The 15,997-nt window shown below is 46.7% G+C and overlaps 1 protein-coding gene across 3 annotated transcripts in view; it reads left to right on the forward strand.

Moving 5' to 3' along the window:
* The window catches only part of LOC142268011 (vomeronasal type-2 receptor 26-like), a 75,292-nt gene extending 59,981 nt beyond the window's left edge, over positions 1-15,311 (forward strand). For all 3 annotated transcript variants that reach the window (XM_075332353.1, XM_075332350.1, XM_075332352.1), the window contains one exon: positions 14,202-15,311. In XM_075332353.1, the coding sequence (XP_075188468.1) occupies positions 14,202-15,115 (914 nt within the window). In that variant the 3' untranslated portion in view covers positions 15,116-15,311. The remainder of the gene's footprint in view (positions 1-14,201) is intronic.
* The last annotated feature ends 686 nt before the right edge of the window (positions 15,312-15,997 follow it).

Here is a 15,997-nt window from a genome sequence, read left to right on the forward strand (position 1 = left end):
GCAGAGAACTACAGAAAGGATTCTAGGGCCACTGCAAGGCTTTCAAGCTAGTGGCCTGTTCCACTAAGTCATCGGGTGAAGGGATCAGGCTGCATACAGGGGACGGTTCCTAGAAACTGGAGGAAGAGAAGTCATTTTCCAAAAGTGAACACTGAGGCCCAGGGTGGTTGCAAGCACCCCGGGCCACAACCCACTGTACAACCCCTGGGAAGAGGGCAAAGTTCCATCCAGGCAAGCCTTCTTGTCCAGAACCTATAGTGGAGGCCGAGACAGGTTTATCCAGAAAAGTCAAGGCATAGAAGACAGCCGAGGGAAGAGACACAACAGAAGGGTGCACCGGCTTTTACTCCCAGAACTACCCGGGATCGGCGGAGGTCCCTGACAGGTGATTCCAGCACACCAGCGGGCGACCAGGTCGCGACAGCCAAGAACCAGTGAGTAAAACCTTGAAACTGCATCCCCTGGTGTTGTCTCCTTTATTTCGCCCTGCACTGCACCATCCACAAAACCACCATAGACTCTTACAAGCACCAACGGTTGCCCCGGGGTACCGCTCCACCTGTGGGGAGCAGAACCATCCCAGCTGCTAATCCATCAGCCCCAGAGGTCTCATCCAGCAGCGGCGGCTCCTTAGTTGCAATCCACAGGTGGCGTCACGAATAATTCCACAAACTTTATTAATTACCACCCCCACTGAAGCCATATTAGTTGACCCCGCCAGGGTCACGGAGTGTCCCATAGCCCTGGGGTGGACGAGTCACAAATCAACATTTTAAGTTTGCAACTGTCGGACAATTGATGCCACTTAAGTGGTGTCTAGGGCCAAATATTTTGAAAAAATTGAGACTCTTGTTGGAGTCCGCTTGCTGTGTTTTACATGATTTTAGAAGGGCATGGCAGGCCTATATCTGTGTCTTCTCCTTTTACTCGTCCAGCTCTTTTCTTTCAGCATGATTATATGTACTTGTCACTTTTCCATGTGTTTGTGGTGTCTTCTGAGTTGTTTGTCACGTTTTGGACACCTTAGAAGTAGTGATGAGCGAGTACTAAAAAGCTCGGGTGCTCGAAGCTCGGGCCGAGCCTCCCAAGATACTCGTGTACTCGGGCCGAGCAACGAGCCCAATGTTATCCTATGGGAGACCCGAGTATTTTTGTGAAATGACCCCCCGGCAGCATGGAGAAACCCTAAAAATGGCACAAAAGTCTCAGAAGAGTGCTCAAATGACATGGCAACAGCATGGGGAAGACCCCTTGAAGCATTTATCACTGAAAAGTCACAGCTGTGAACAATTTTGTCCGCATTTTACGCCATTTTTACGGACTCACCAGAAAACCTTCCAAAATGACCCCAAAATGATTTTTCATGGCGGAAATGTTAAGGGCACATACCCAATAGTGAGATAGAGCTGGTGTATGTTACTTTTTGAGATTAATACATGAAAGATTTTACGTGAAAACATTGTGTGGCACTCCGATGTCCCTGAGAAGAGACGTACATGAAGGCCTCTTGAGTCTAATGTGCCCATTTTGAGGAAGTGAGTCTTTGTAGTATTTTCCTTTGCCAGGGCAGTCCAAAATTGTGAGGTTCACCAATGCCCCTGCATACAGACGTGCATGAGGGCCTCAAAACATTAAGTGTCCATTGTCAGGAAGTGGGTGTATTATAGTATAGCCCTTAGGCAGGGCAGCCAAAAATTGGGAGGCTCCACATTGTCCCTGGATAGAGACGTGCATGATGGCCTGTAAACCTGAAGTGCCCATTGTAAGGAAGTGGGTCTATTTCAGTATAGCCCTTTGCCAGGGCAGCCAAAAATTGGGAGGCTCCACATTGTCCCTGGATAGAGACGTGCATGATGGCCTTTAAACCTGAAGTGCCCATTGTAAGGAAGTGGGTCTATTTCAGTATAGCCCTTTGCCAGGGCAGCCAAAAATTGGGAGGCTCCACATTGTCCCTGGATAGAGACGTGCATGATGGCCTTTAAACCTGAAGTGCCCATTGTAAGGAAGTGGGTCTATTGTAGTATAGCCCTTTGCCAGGGCAGCCAAAAATTGGGAGGCTCCACATTGTCCCTGGATAGAGACGTGCATGATGGCCTTTAAACCTGAAGTGCCCATTGTAAGGAAGTGGGTCTATTTCAGTATAGCCCTTTGCCAGGGCAGCCAAAAATTGGGAGGCTCCACATTGTCCCTGGATAGAGACGTGCATGATGGCCTGTAAACCTGAAGTGCCCATTGTAAGGAAGTGGGTGTATTATAGTATAGCCCTTAGGCAGGGCAGCCAAAAATTGGGAGGCTCCACATTGTCCCTGGATAGAGACGTGCATGATGGCCTTTAAACCTGAAGTGCCCATTGTAAGGAAGTGGGTCTATTTCAGTATAGCCCTTTGCCAGGGCAGCCAAAAATTGGGAGGCTCCACATTGTCCCTGGATAGAGACGTGCATGAGGGCCTCAAAACATTAAGTGTCCATTTTAAGGAAGTGGGTGTATTATAGTATAGCCCTTAGGCAGGGCAGCCAAAAATTGGGAGGCTCCACGTTGTCCCTGGGTAGAGACGTGCATGAGGGCCTCAAAACATTAAGTGTCCATTTTAAGGAAGTGGGTGTATTATAGTATAGCCCTTAGGCAGGGCAGCCAAAAATTGGGAGGCTCCACGTTGTCCCTGGGTAGAGACGTGCATGAGGGCCTCAAAACATTGTTCCCATTGCAAAGGAGCGGGTCTCCTGTCGTTGTAATGTCCATTCTGCAAAGAATGGGCGAAAAAATTTACCACTGGGGGTATACCTGAAACAAAGGCCTAAGTATTGCAATTTGTAACGGTCATCATCATGGTGGCGCATGAGGAGAAGGAGGAGCAGTCCAGCGATTATCCAAAGTCCAGAAGTGTGTACCCATGGGTGAGTGGAGGTACATGGCAAACTTTAAATTCCGCTCTCATTTGCTGGTGGTGTGGTGAAGTCTGGCCCAATCTAACCCTTGTTCATCTTGATCAGAGTCAGCCTGTCAGCATTTTCAGTTGACAGGCGGGTGCGTTTATCTGTAATGATTCCACCTGCGGCACTAAAAACACGCTCTGACAAAACGCTAGCAGCAGGGCAGGCCAGGACTTCCAAGGCGTAGAGAGCCAATTCATGCCACGTGTCCAGCTTGGATACCCAATAATTGTAAGGCACAGAGGAATGTCGGAGTACAGTTGTTCAATCTGCAAGGTACTCCTTCAGCATCTGGGCAAACTTAGGATTTCTTGTGGCACTACCCCGCACCTCAGGGGCTGTGGTACGTGAGGGGCTGAGAAAACTGTCCCACATCTTAAAGACTGTTCCCCTACCTCTGGCGGATTGGACTTGTGCCTCTCTCGGCTGTACGCCTCGGTTGTCCACTGATTCATGACCTATGCCGCTAGCGTTTTGTGAGGGGAATGCTTTGCCTACTTCCGTGAGTATGGCCTTCCGAAACTGCTGCATTTTGGTTGACCTCTCGTCAACGGGAATAAGAGACAAAAAGTTCTCCTTGTAGCGTGGGTCTAACAGTGTTACCAACCAGTAATGATTGTCGGCCAAGATGTTCTTAACGCGAGGGTCACGAGACAGGCAGCTTACCATAAAGTCAGCCATGTGCGCCAGACTCTTAACAGCCAGGACTTCAGTAGCCTGACCAACAAGATGACTGAACATGCTGTCCTCCTCCTCCTCCTCCTCCTCCTCCTCCTCCTCATCTACCCTGTCCTCTGGCCAGCCACGCTGAACCGAGGATATGACTGGTGTGCATGTCATATCCTCAATTTGCACACCCACTACTGTTTCTTGCTGCAACTCATCGCGCTCCGCCTGCAATGCATCATGTTTGTTTTTCAGCAGAGACCGTTTTAGAAGGCAGAGTAGCGGTATGGTGACGCTAATAATGGCGTCATCACCACTCACCATCTTGGTGGAGTCCTCAAAGTTTTGGAGGATGGTACATAGGTCTGACATCCATCTCCACTCCTCAGGTGTTATGTGTGGAGTTTGACCCATTTCCCGACGGCTTAGGTGATGCAGGTACTCAACAACTGCCCTCTTCTGCTCACATATCCTGACCAACATGTGCAGAGTTGAATTCCAACGCGTGGGGACATCACACACCAGTCTGTGAGCCGGAAGATGCAAACGGCGCTGAAAGCCGGCAAGGCCGGCTGAAGCAGTAGGTGACTTTCGAAAATGTGCAGACAGGCGGCGAACTTTTACCAGCAGATCAGACAGCTCTGGGTATGACTTTATAAACCGCTGAACCACGAGGTTGAGCACATGGGCCACGCATGGAACATGTGTCAGCTGGCCTCGCCTCAAAGCCGCCACCAGGTTCCGGCCATTGTCACACACGACCTTTCCTGGCTTTAGGTTCAGAGGTGTGAGCCAGTGATCTGCCTGCTGTTTCAGAGCTGTCCACAGCTCTTCTGCATTGTGGGGTTTGTCACCTATGCAGATTAGCTTCAGCACAGCCTGTTGCCGCTTCGCCGAGGCAGTGCTGCAGTGCTTCCAGCTTGTGACTGGTGTGGAGGGCACAGTGGATGAGGATGCGCAGGAGGAGGAGGAGGCTGAAGAGCATGACATTCCGGAGCTGTAGAGTGTGGGTGAAACACTGACTGAGGTAGGGCCTGCAAACCTTGGTGTGGGAAGGACGTGTTCCGTCCCTCGCTCAGACTGGGTCCCAGCTTCCACAATATTAACCCAGTGTGCCGTCAACGAGATTTAGCGGCCTTGCCCACAAGCACTTGTCCACGTGTCTGTGGTTAGGTGGACCTTGGGTGAAACAGCGTTGTTCAGGGCACGTGTGATGTTTTGTGACACGTGGTTATGCAACGCGGGGACGGCACACCGGGAGAAATAGTGGCGGCTGGGGACCGAGTAACGTGGGACAGCTGCCGCCATCAGGTCACGGAATGCTTCTGTCTCCACCAGCCTAAAAGGCAACATTTCCAGCGCAAGCAGTCGCGAAATGTTAGCATTTAGAACTGTGGCATGTGGGGTGTTGGCAGTGTATTTGCGCCTGCGTTCAAAGGTTTGCAGAATGGATAACTGAACGCTGCGCTGGGACAAGGACGTGCTTGATGATGGTGTTCTTTCTGCGTAGTCAACTGCAGGTGCAGGAGTGGAGGAGGCTTGTTCGCAGGCAGCATGGACAGAGGATTGGCTCGCATGCACAACCAGCGAAGACGTAGCAGTGACATCAGCAAGCACTGCTCCTCGACTCTGTTGTACTTCCCACAAAGTCGGGTGCTTGGCTGACATGTGCCTGATCATGCTGGTGGTGGTCAGGCTGCTAGTTTTGGTACCCCTGCTGATGCTGGCACGGCAGGTGTTGCAAATGGCCTTTTTTGAATCATCTGGATCCAACTTAAAAAACTGCCAGACTCGGGAAGACCTAACATTTGTACAGGCAGCTTGTGTCGTCGTGTTGTTCCGGGGAACGGTTGCCTGACTTCTGCCTGGGGCCACCACCCTGCTTCTTACTGCCTGTTGTGATGCTACGCCTCCCTCCCCCTGTGCACTGCTGTCCTCGCTCTGCATATCCTCCTGCCAGGTTGGGTCAGTTACTGGATCATCCACCACGTCGTCTTTCTCTTCCGCACCCTGCTCCTCCTCCTGACTTGCTGACAATTGTGTCTCATCATCGTCCACCACTTGTTGAGACACGTTGCCAACTTCGTGAGAACGTGGCTGCTCAAATATTTGGCCATCTGTACAGACGATCTCCTCATGACCCACTTCAATATGAGCTGGCGAGAGGCCAGAATGTGTGAATGGAAACGTGAACAGCTCTTCCGAGTGTCCAAGTGTGGGATCATTAATGTCCGAGGAGGACGTGTACTCAGCCTGGTGGTAGGAAGGAGGATCAGGTTCAGAAATGTGCGGTGCAGTATCACGGCTACTGACACTTGACCGTGTGGAAGACAGAGTGTTTGTGGTGGTGCCAATCTGACTGGAAGCATTATCTGCTATCCAACAAACAACCTGTTGACACTGGTCTTGGTTCAAGAGCGGTGTACTGCTGCGGTCCCCAATAATTTGGGACAGGACGTGCGAGCGACTAGATGTGGCCCTTTGTTGTGGCGAAATTAGAGCTTGCCCACGACCTCGGCCTCTGCCTGCACCACCATCACGTCCACTTCCTTGTTCCTTGCCAATGCCCTTGCGCATTTTGCAATGCTGTGCACTGCTGACGTGTATATTCACTACTTGTGCGTTATATCAAAGTGTGTGGAAATTGCACACAAGTGCACCTGTACGCTGCCACCAACAGGCACACACGTGCGGTTTTAAAAACCAAGCACGGACGCAATAATAACCTAACAGGTTTTTTTGGGGAGCGACAATTACAGACAAGTCAGACACTATCTGGACTGTTTTACACTGTGTACACCAGCCCCAGATATGATGAAGGCTGGTATACGGTCACCACTACCCTGCCTGCCTGCCTGCCTGTATACTGGTACAATAGTCCTGACAAGGACTCTTTTGGTCACTAGCCTGTATTCAGACCTGGCTATACCCTGCCTGTATATAGCAACAATAGTCCTGAGAAGGACTCTGCTACTGTACTCCGACCTGGCTATACCCTGCCTGACTGTATACAACTAGAATAGTCCTGAGAAGGACTTTTGGTCACACTGTTTGCAGCCCTGCAACTGAAAAAGCTATAAAGGGCCGCAAAGCTTTCCCTGAATCAGCGACACTCTCCCTACACTGACTGTCTGAATAGCTGTGAGCAGAGCACAGCGCGCCGGCCGATATAAAGGCTCGGTCACGCTGTGCAGGCCGGCCAATCACTGCAATTCCACAACTAACAGGGCTGTGGCATTGCAGTGGTCTGCCAGCCAATCCCTGCATGAGGGCTGGCTCTCAAAAGAGCGCCAACATGCAGGGATGAAGACCACGAGTACAGCACGAGTATCGCGAGATTACTCGGTCCCCGCCGAGCAGCCCGAGTACAGCGATACTCGTGCGAGTACCGAGTAGTGACAAGCATGCTCGCTCATCACTACTTAGAAGGTGTTTTCTATGTGTTTGTATGTGTTTGTGTTTGCCTGCCATTGTTTTCAATGGGGTTCGACGGTTTTCGACGAACACACCCGCCGTTCGACAAACCGAACCGAACTTGAACGCTAGGGTGGTGGCTCATCTCTAGTCATAAGCCTTGTTTGTAAATCTTTGCCCTGGGGGGGCTTCTCCTTGGTAGTGGGTAAGTCTAGCTTGAGTACCTGTTAGTAGAACTTGATCTCCCAAAACTTCCAGTTCCAGAACACATGCCCTTAACTTGCTTTGGTCCCCAATGCAGCCAAAAACTCCTGGATTTGGGTTGTTTTAGACTGAGTTGTTGATTTCAGGCTATGACGAGATCCTTGACTTGGCAGGCAGTTTAATTATTCTGTGTCAACTATTTCAGGGTCTTTGTCATCCTCCACGACATTCTGGGCACAATAACAGACTATTTCCTGGATCAAATCAGATCGGTTATCAGTGATTCTATATTCAATTTATCTAATCTGCCACAGCTTCTGTAGTTGCAGTTTGTAATGGCGGCTGAATATCTACTCTGGCTCTCTTCCCAAGGCCAAGCTGGTGGAGTTGGACATTGTGGCATCTGAAACATGTGTGCCTCACCTATAGTTTGATGGGTATTCCTCCCTGGTTGTGGAGCCCTTGAATGGTGTCTACAAATAACAGTAACATGCAAGTCACTTGGATCAGATGGGCTGAATATTATCCCACACAAGATAACACAAGCTACAGAGTCTCACTCTTCTGCTGGCTTGCCAGAGATTAGAATCTTTGTGGGAGTTTCTTCCAGCCAGCCGCACCCCACTCTTGGTGGGCACCCACTTAGAAGAGATATCGGTAAGCTTAGGAAACTGACTGAGCACAGCAAGATATCCAGCCAGGTGACTAACTTGTCTAACCTGAATTCTCCAAGCAAGTTTGTGGACTCAGAGTAGAGCAGTGAAGCAGTTCTATGATCTTTCGGCTGGAACCGTAGATCCTAGACTGAATTTCTGTAGGATGCATAATTCTTGAAGCAGTTCTATGATCCTCTAGCTGGAACCATAAATCCTAGGCTAAAGTCCTGTAAAATAGGAATCTGGTTACAAGAGCAAAGTCCTTTTTATACCCCTCAGTTCATAATTAAGGGTATTATGTCTTATGAGATTGGTGGGAAATGGCTGTTGTTTCATTGATCGCTAGTTGAATTCGACTGCATAATTTTCCTCTGAATTATGTAGTCAAAGTGCATAGGTAATCCATATTTAAGAAGCAATCCAGATTTAACAGACAATAGGGCTCCAGTCAGTCTTCCAGGAAACAAAGACTAAAGGCCGCTTTACATGCTGCGATATCGGTAACGATATCGCTAGCGTGCATACCCGCCCCTATCGGTTGTACGTGCCCGTGGCGCACAGCATCGTTCAGTCCCGTCACACTACATACCTGCTCTGCCACGTCGCTGTGACCGGTGAACCCCCTCCTTTGTAAAAGGGCGGATAGTTTGGCGTCACAGCGATGTCACTAAGCTGCCGCCCAATATAAGCGGAGGGAAGGAGATGAGCAGACCGTAACATCCCGCGCACCTCCTTCCTTCCTTATTGCGGGCGGCCGCAGGTAAGGTGAAGTTCCTCATTCCTGTGGTGTCACACATAGCGATGTGTGCTGCCGCAGGAACGACGAACTACATCGTACACGCAGCAGCGATAATCGAGATTAGGGGGGCATGTCACCGATGAGCGATTTTGCACGTTTTTGCGACGATTCAAAATCGCTCATAGGTGTCACACGCAACGGCATCGCTAAAGCAGCCAGATGTGCATCACAAATTCCGTGACCCCAACGAGATCACTTGAGCGATGTCGCAGTGTGTAAAGCGGCCTTTACTTGTCTTGATTTATCGAACAAAGGAACAATACGTCTGGCCTAATTAAGAAAAGTTCATCCCCCACACACAAGTGGCCAGATGCAGATGTGTCACAACTTCTACTCGTTATCTCTTTAGGAAAATGATCAGTAGCCAGTGGATAATGATGCAGAGTATAAATAGATAACAGTTAGTGATCAGCGAGTGTATTCTTTACCGTACTATTCTGTGAATAGTGAATAGTATTCAGGCTATTCGTTATATAGCGAGTAATGGTGTATTCGCCTCGCTATATTTGGATGTCCCGCCTAGCCGTTTTGGCACCTGAATTGCAGCCAATTAACACGCTGGGCTTCTTAACCAATCACAGTAATGCCGCAGCCATCTTACTTGTGGCGTTATTGTGATTGGTTGGCCGCTCAGCATCATAGGGTCTATAAAAGCCCTTCCGCCACCATTTGGCGCACACTGCATCTGAAGCCAGCTTTGTATCAGTGTAGGGATAGATGGAGAAGCTGCTAGGGAAAGTTTAGGCTTCATAACAACAAAAATAGCCCTTTTCAGGGCTGCCTGCAGCGTAGGTCAGTGTAGAGTTCAGAGAGACAGATTTCGGAGTAGGGAAAGTGTTTAAAGCAGTGTGTGTCATCAAGTCCATCGAGGCGGCAAGAAACTAGAATACAATAGCTCTTGAACAAAGTCACAGCAGGGAGGGAGAGATTGTGGATTAGGTTTGGAATTGAAACCTGTTTCCACAATATTTAGGGGTTCACAGCCTTCCTTGTGGCATCCAGATCGCCCACATTATTACGTAGCTAGTGGCTTATGCAAATAATAACAAAGCAGGATTCCAGCCATCAGTACTGCCTGATACATGAAAAAAGTGTGAGGGATAGGCACCAGGATAAAAGAATAAAGTTTATTGCACAAAATATCAAAACATTTTTAAAAAGCATGCTGGTTCTCTTACACGTTTCAAGCAAAAAGTGTGATCTTAGTCATAGAAAATACAAAATGGCAAACTCCAATAACACAGCACAACAAATAAACACTTTTTGTCTGCTACTTGGCAAAAAACATGTGCACTATACTAAATCGAATGCGCTGAATCCAAATCTGAAGTTAGTTTTTTTGTAGCACGTCAGGATATTAAGTTATTCCAATTTTTGTGAAAATTAAAATAAGCAATTAATAAAGATACAGAATCGTTATGTCCCACAGTTTCACAACATGTATTATCATTTTTATTGAAAAAGAAGTATAGGTAAATAAACCAAAAAACTTAAAAATCACTTATAGTAGCTTAAGAAATCGCCTTGAACTCAGCAGAGTACTTTTAAAAGTGCTTCAGGCACTTGCTTTTGCGCTTGTGAGTGGTCCTAGTGGCCTGTTGCAAAAACCAGCAGTCATCGCCCATCATGTTGGGGTTAAAGCGACCTGGGTATCTTTTTTCCATAGTAGAAATGTCCTGGTGGAATCTCTCACCATGTTCGTCACTGACATTACCCATATTTGGAGGAAAGAAGTCAAGATGTGAATGTAGAAAATGCATTTTCAATGACATTCGGGCACCATGCATTTCGTATGCTTGAAGCATATTGTCTATTAGTTCAGCATAGTTTTCTGCTCTTTCGTTTCCAAGGAAGTTTTGAACTACTAATATAAATGCATCCCATGCAGTTAGTTCAAGTGGGGTGAGTTCTTTCTTGAAGATTTCATCATGGATTAGTTGGTGGATTTCAGGACCAATAAAGATTCCTGCTTTGAGTTTGGCCTCAGTTTTCAATGCACTAAACTTTTCCTTCAGATACTTAAATCCATTCCCTTGACGATCCATTGCTACTACAAAATTTTTCATTAGTCCTAGTTTAATGTGAAGAGGTGGAAGATAAACTTTAAGTGGATCGACAAGTGATTCGTGTTGAACATTGTGCTTACCAATCTTATGTTCATCTCTATTGGGCCACCATTTAATTTTATAATGGTTGTTGTCATCTCGACTGTTCCATAGGCACAGAAAGCACATATGCTTAGTGTAACCTAACTGCAAACCAAGGACTAGTGCAACAACTTTGAGGTCAGCACAAATGTTCCATTGATGTTCTGAATATTTAATATTGAATATCTTCAACAATGCCTGAATAGGCGTATGGCCTTTTCTAAGTATAACTCAAAATCTGGACGTGCTGTGCAAATTCTGAGTTCATATTTGGAATCAGCATGTTCAAATTAGTAAAGAACACATGTTTTACCCTCAGTAGCAAAAACATTGTTGTGCTGTGTAATTTAAAGAGTCATGGAAAACTACATATGCAAACAGTTAATAATTACCAAAGTTAACTCTAAAGAGTTATGTTGGCGAGAATTACTGAGCAGCAGAGAGCAGTAGCTGAATACCAACGTCAAGATGCCCATCAGACTGACATTCAACCACCACACAACTGTCGAGTGGGTGTGGATCATTGACATTTGTGAGTTTCTTGAAAATTTTGAGTACCGCACTAAGCTCATGAGCGGTGATCAGGCTTTTGTCAGCCTAACCATCCTGCTGCTGTGTCTGCTGAAACAATTACTGCATGATCTCAAAGAGGAAGCTTTGAGTGCCCAGCATGTGGCTATGGAGCCAGATTTCCTCATGTGTGATACTACCTAGTCCAGCCAATATTGGGTGATGATGAGGAGGATGAGAAGGAAGAAGCCTTTTTTTCTGTGCTACCCAGGGGACTCCCAATGCTGCAGAGAGAACTCTCAACCCCAGCTTCATGTCTGTCCAGCATTAATGGGCTGGAGAGGAGGAGATGGAGGAAAAGAAGGAGAGTCAGCATGAGGAGAGGATGGGTATTGATCCTCCTGGTGGGGATACAGAACTTTTTCCTGTTTGCAGCTTGGCCCACATGGCATAGTTCATATGTAAGTGTCTGTGGCAAGACTCTCACATGATACACATTTTATCCAACAACCTTTACTAATTGGCGACATTTCTAGACCCACAAATACAAGGAGAAATTTCGTTCTCTGATTTTGGAGTCTCCAAAGGGTTGCATAATGGAATCCTTCAAGAGGGTAAATGTAGATCAGTTGATGAAAACATCACCTTCAGGCAACGCTAGTGGCAGAGTTACCGGCTCTTTTCAACACAAGTGTTAATGGGGAGAGACACCAACACCAGGTCCAACAAAAGGGGGGAGCAAACGTGTGCAAACTGGGCCATTTTCAATAAACTAAGACATCAGCAAGGGCTATCTGTGCATGTAACAATGCCAAGGAGGGACAACTTGAACAACATGGTCAAGGGGTACTTAAGTGACCATACCTGCATCTTTTCTGATGCTTCAGTTCCTTTTAATTATTGGGTGTCCAAGCTGAACACTTGGCCCGATCTCTCCTTATACGCCTTGGAGGGGCTGACCTGCCCGGCTGCTAGTGTAATGTGAGAGCGCGTTTTCAGTTCTACTGGGGCAATCATCACTGATAGGCGATCACGCCTCTCCACAGAAAATGCAGACACATTTACTCTGAGTAAATTCAACATGAACTGGATTTCTCCAGTTTGTAATCCCTCCAGATGAGAGGAAGCAAAACTGCTGTTAACGTCCACCCCTTCCCATAGAAAGCAGTTTATTTCCTGTGTCAGCCATGACTCAGTCCATAGGGCTCATTTTTCTTAAACACTATGCATATTGTGCAATGGACAAACCAGGACAGTACTCCTACTGCAGCCTACCATTTGTCATTGCAGGCCCTTGTGATGGTGACTCCCTGCATCAACTGTGACTCAGGCCACAGGGCTAATTTTTTTAAACAATGCACATCTGTGTAACAGCCGCATCCTTTCTGTTCTATATACGGTCCATTTTACATTCCTGTGCCTTCCGTTTTTATTTATGTGGACCGCAAAAAAAAATGGAAAGAGGGTTACATATAGTCAAAAGCTAGAAAGATAGATAGCTGGATAGATGTATAGAAAAGAGATATATAATATCCCACTCCCCTGCATTTTTTAATCTTGCAGCCTTTAGTGCCTTTCATGTGGCACTAAAGGGTGCTTAGCCTTGTATTAGGAAAAAAAAAAATAATTGAAAAAACAACATGGGGTTCACACAAATTGGTTTAACAGCCAAGGTAAAGCAGACAACTGTGGTCTGGTATTCTCAGCTTAGGGACGTCCTTGGATATTAGACCCTCCCAGCCTAAAAATAGCAGGTTGCAGGCACCCCAGAAGTGGAACATCAATGCTCATCCCGTTGCCTTGGTGTGGGGAAAATGGGGTAATACAGGGGTAATACCAGCTGTGTATTGTCACCTGGCATCAAGCTCTGGCATTAGTGATGTTACTGCATCTATCAGATACCCAACATCAGTAACCTTGTCAGCAAAAAAAAATATAGACAAAAAAAAGTGTTTCACAAAACACTCCCCAAAACATTTCCTCTTTCACCAATTTTTTGAAAAGAAAAAACAAATCCGGGTCCGGCGTAATCCAAAAAGGTGGTCCCAAGATGATCCATACCATACTCACTGTCCCAGTTAATGAAGAAGAGACTGTTCCCCATTGGCTGGGAGAGCAGTGCAGTGACCTGAGCTAATATCATTAAGTAAGGCCAGGTCACTGGAGGGCATAACGAGCACAGACGTCATGAAGTTAGCCGAGCTTTTTACCTGCAGTGATGAACTCCGCTGAACTCGTGATGTCAGGACTTTTCACGGAGTTCCATGGCTGCCGCATTCTCACTTGAACTGTCCCATGAGCCCAAGATGTCACTGCTAGATCCAGTCTGTGACTTGATGTGAGAACAAGGAGTCATGGATGTCCTTGACAAGTGCTACGTCGAGGGCAGATGTCACGAATTCAGCGCAGATCATCACAGCAGGTAAGGATCTGAGCTAACCTCCTGATGTCGGCGCTCGTCATCCCGCAGCTGCTCGCAAACTGCTGTGTGAGTCACTGCAGGGCTGGCAAGGGCAGTGCGACATATACTGCAGGGGCACCGATAGACTGAAGCCACATGGAACTTCTTCCATGTGGCTTTAGGGTATCCCATAAACCATATGTGAATCAAAAATACATGCAGGCATATTTTCCAGGCTCTCCCCATTCAGTTTCATCACTTTCCCATCCATTTCAGCTTTTTCCTCAGGACCCCAGATCTCTTTGTTGGGTCCAGCAGAAAATGACTCGCATTTCCCATTTACTTGCTTTACTCGCTATTCGGAATGAGTATAGCGATTACGAATCTTACAGCGCTCGCTCATCTCTAATAATAGATACATACAGTAGATGAAAATTATTATATATGTAATATTTTTTTAAATTTCCCTACAGGCGCTGACAAATGCATTAAATGCCAAAGTGACGAATGGCCAAATGAGAAGAGTGACCGGTGTCTGCCCAAAGTGATTGACTTCATCTCTTTCCAGAAGGATCCCATTGCTTATGTATTTTCTGGTGTTTCGCTTTTGGCATGTCTTGTGACCGGCTTCATATTTGGAATATTTATTTCCTACCGGGACACTCCTATTGTTAGAGCTAATAACCGGAACCTGAGTTATCTCCTCTTGGTCTCCATCTTCCTCAGCTTCCTCTCGGGCTTCTTGTTTCTTGGTCGTCCCACTGATGTAACTTGTAGATTACGTGAGACCAGTTTTGGGATTTTCTTCTCAGTCGCCATCTCATCACTTCTTGCCAAGACCATCATGGTTTGTGTGGCTTTTAAGTCCACCAAGCCTGGAAGCCCCTGGAGAAGATGGCTGAGTGTGAAACTGCCCTATACCATAGTGTTGCTGTTTTCTTCTCTTCAGGTTGTGATCTGTGCTATTTGGTTGTCTATTTCTCCCCCATTCCAGGACCTGGACACCGAGTCTTACCCTGGGACGATCATCATTCAGTGTAATGAGGGCTCAGATCTCTGGTTCTGCTCCATGTTGGGTTATCTGGGGCTCCTGGCAGCTGTCAGCTTTGTTCTGGCTTTCATGGTGAGGACATTACCGGACAGTTTTAATGAGGCCAAGTACATCACCTTCAGCATGCTGGTGTTCATCAGTGTCTGGATCGCCATGATCCCGGCTTATCTGAGCACCAGAGGGAAGTCCATGGTGGCTGTGGAGATATTTGCCGTCATGGCTTCCAGTGCTGGGCTCCTGGGTTGTGTGTTTTTCCCAAAATGTTTTATCATTTTATTTAGATCTGAAAGGAATAGAAAAACTGATCTGCTCCGGAAAAGTAATGAAAGACTGTGAGATATTAGCCCTGTGGTGATAGTGACTGATTCTGTGCATTAGAGGAGGCCATATTACAGTAGAGCTTCTCTATCGGCTCGTGTATGAAGGAAACATATAAAATGTAACAAATGCATGTAATATCTCCGGTTATCAGTACAATTATTAGAATATCACATGTTTATAAAGGAATCAATATGAATAAATACAAAAAGCTGCTTCTTGTAAGGACATTATTCCAGGCTACAGATCTATGCAGAGAGGGAGAAACTGTGCAATGGGTTTATCTGAGGAAATAGAAATGATCATATGTGGTCATCTCGGTGGAAATAAGGCCTATAAATGACCGCAGCTGCAGATCCACAGGATCAAAGAGCCGATAAAAAGGAGAGAAGGACGATTAGTGGTTATCCCGTGTTTCCGGTCAAAAACGATGCTGTGCACCAATCATAAAACATTGTCCATCAATTCAATGCGCCTTGAAGCTGCCTCGACTCTGCAGACACCCCAACTCTCACGAATCTCCCGTGATTCACGGACTCATCAGTGGTAAGACACGTCCATTACTTTGTGCCATATGGTGAGGTTACCCACATTACGGTAAATTCCTGTACACATGGATCAACCCCACAGACTGGGCCGATGTGTCCATGAATCATGTTTTTTGAATGGTGCAAGACATCGGTATTTATCGGCAGCATAAAATAACCACTAATTGACCTTCTCTGAAGCTGGAGTACTGGTAAGAAAAAACTGAAAATCAATGTATGGACCTGGGAGAGAAGAATATCAGAAAATGCTAAACAATTAAAACTACATGGAAGAGATAATATAGAAATAATGCCCAGATAGAATGACAGGGAAAAATAAAACCTTTTTCTCCATTGTAAAGACGTGGGGGTT

This window comes from Anomaloglossus baeobatrachus, chromosome 1 (assembly GCF_048569485.1).
Source record: "Anomaloglossus baeobatrachus isolate aAnoBae1 chromosome 1, aAnoBae1.hap1, whole genome shotgun sequence".
NCBI classification, from domain to species: Eukaryota; Metazoa; Chordata; class Amphibia; order Anura; family Aromobatidae; genus Anomaloglossus; species Anomaloglossus baeobatrachus.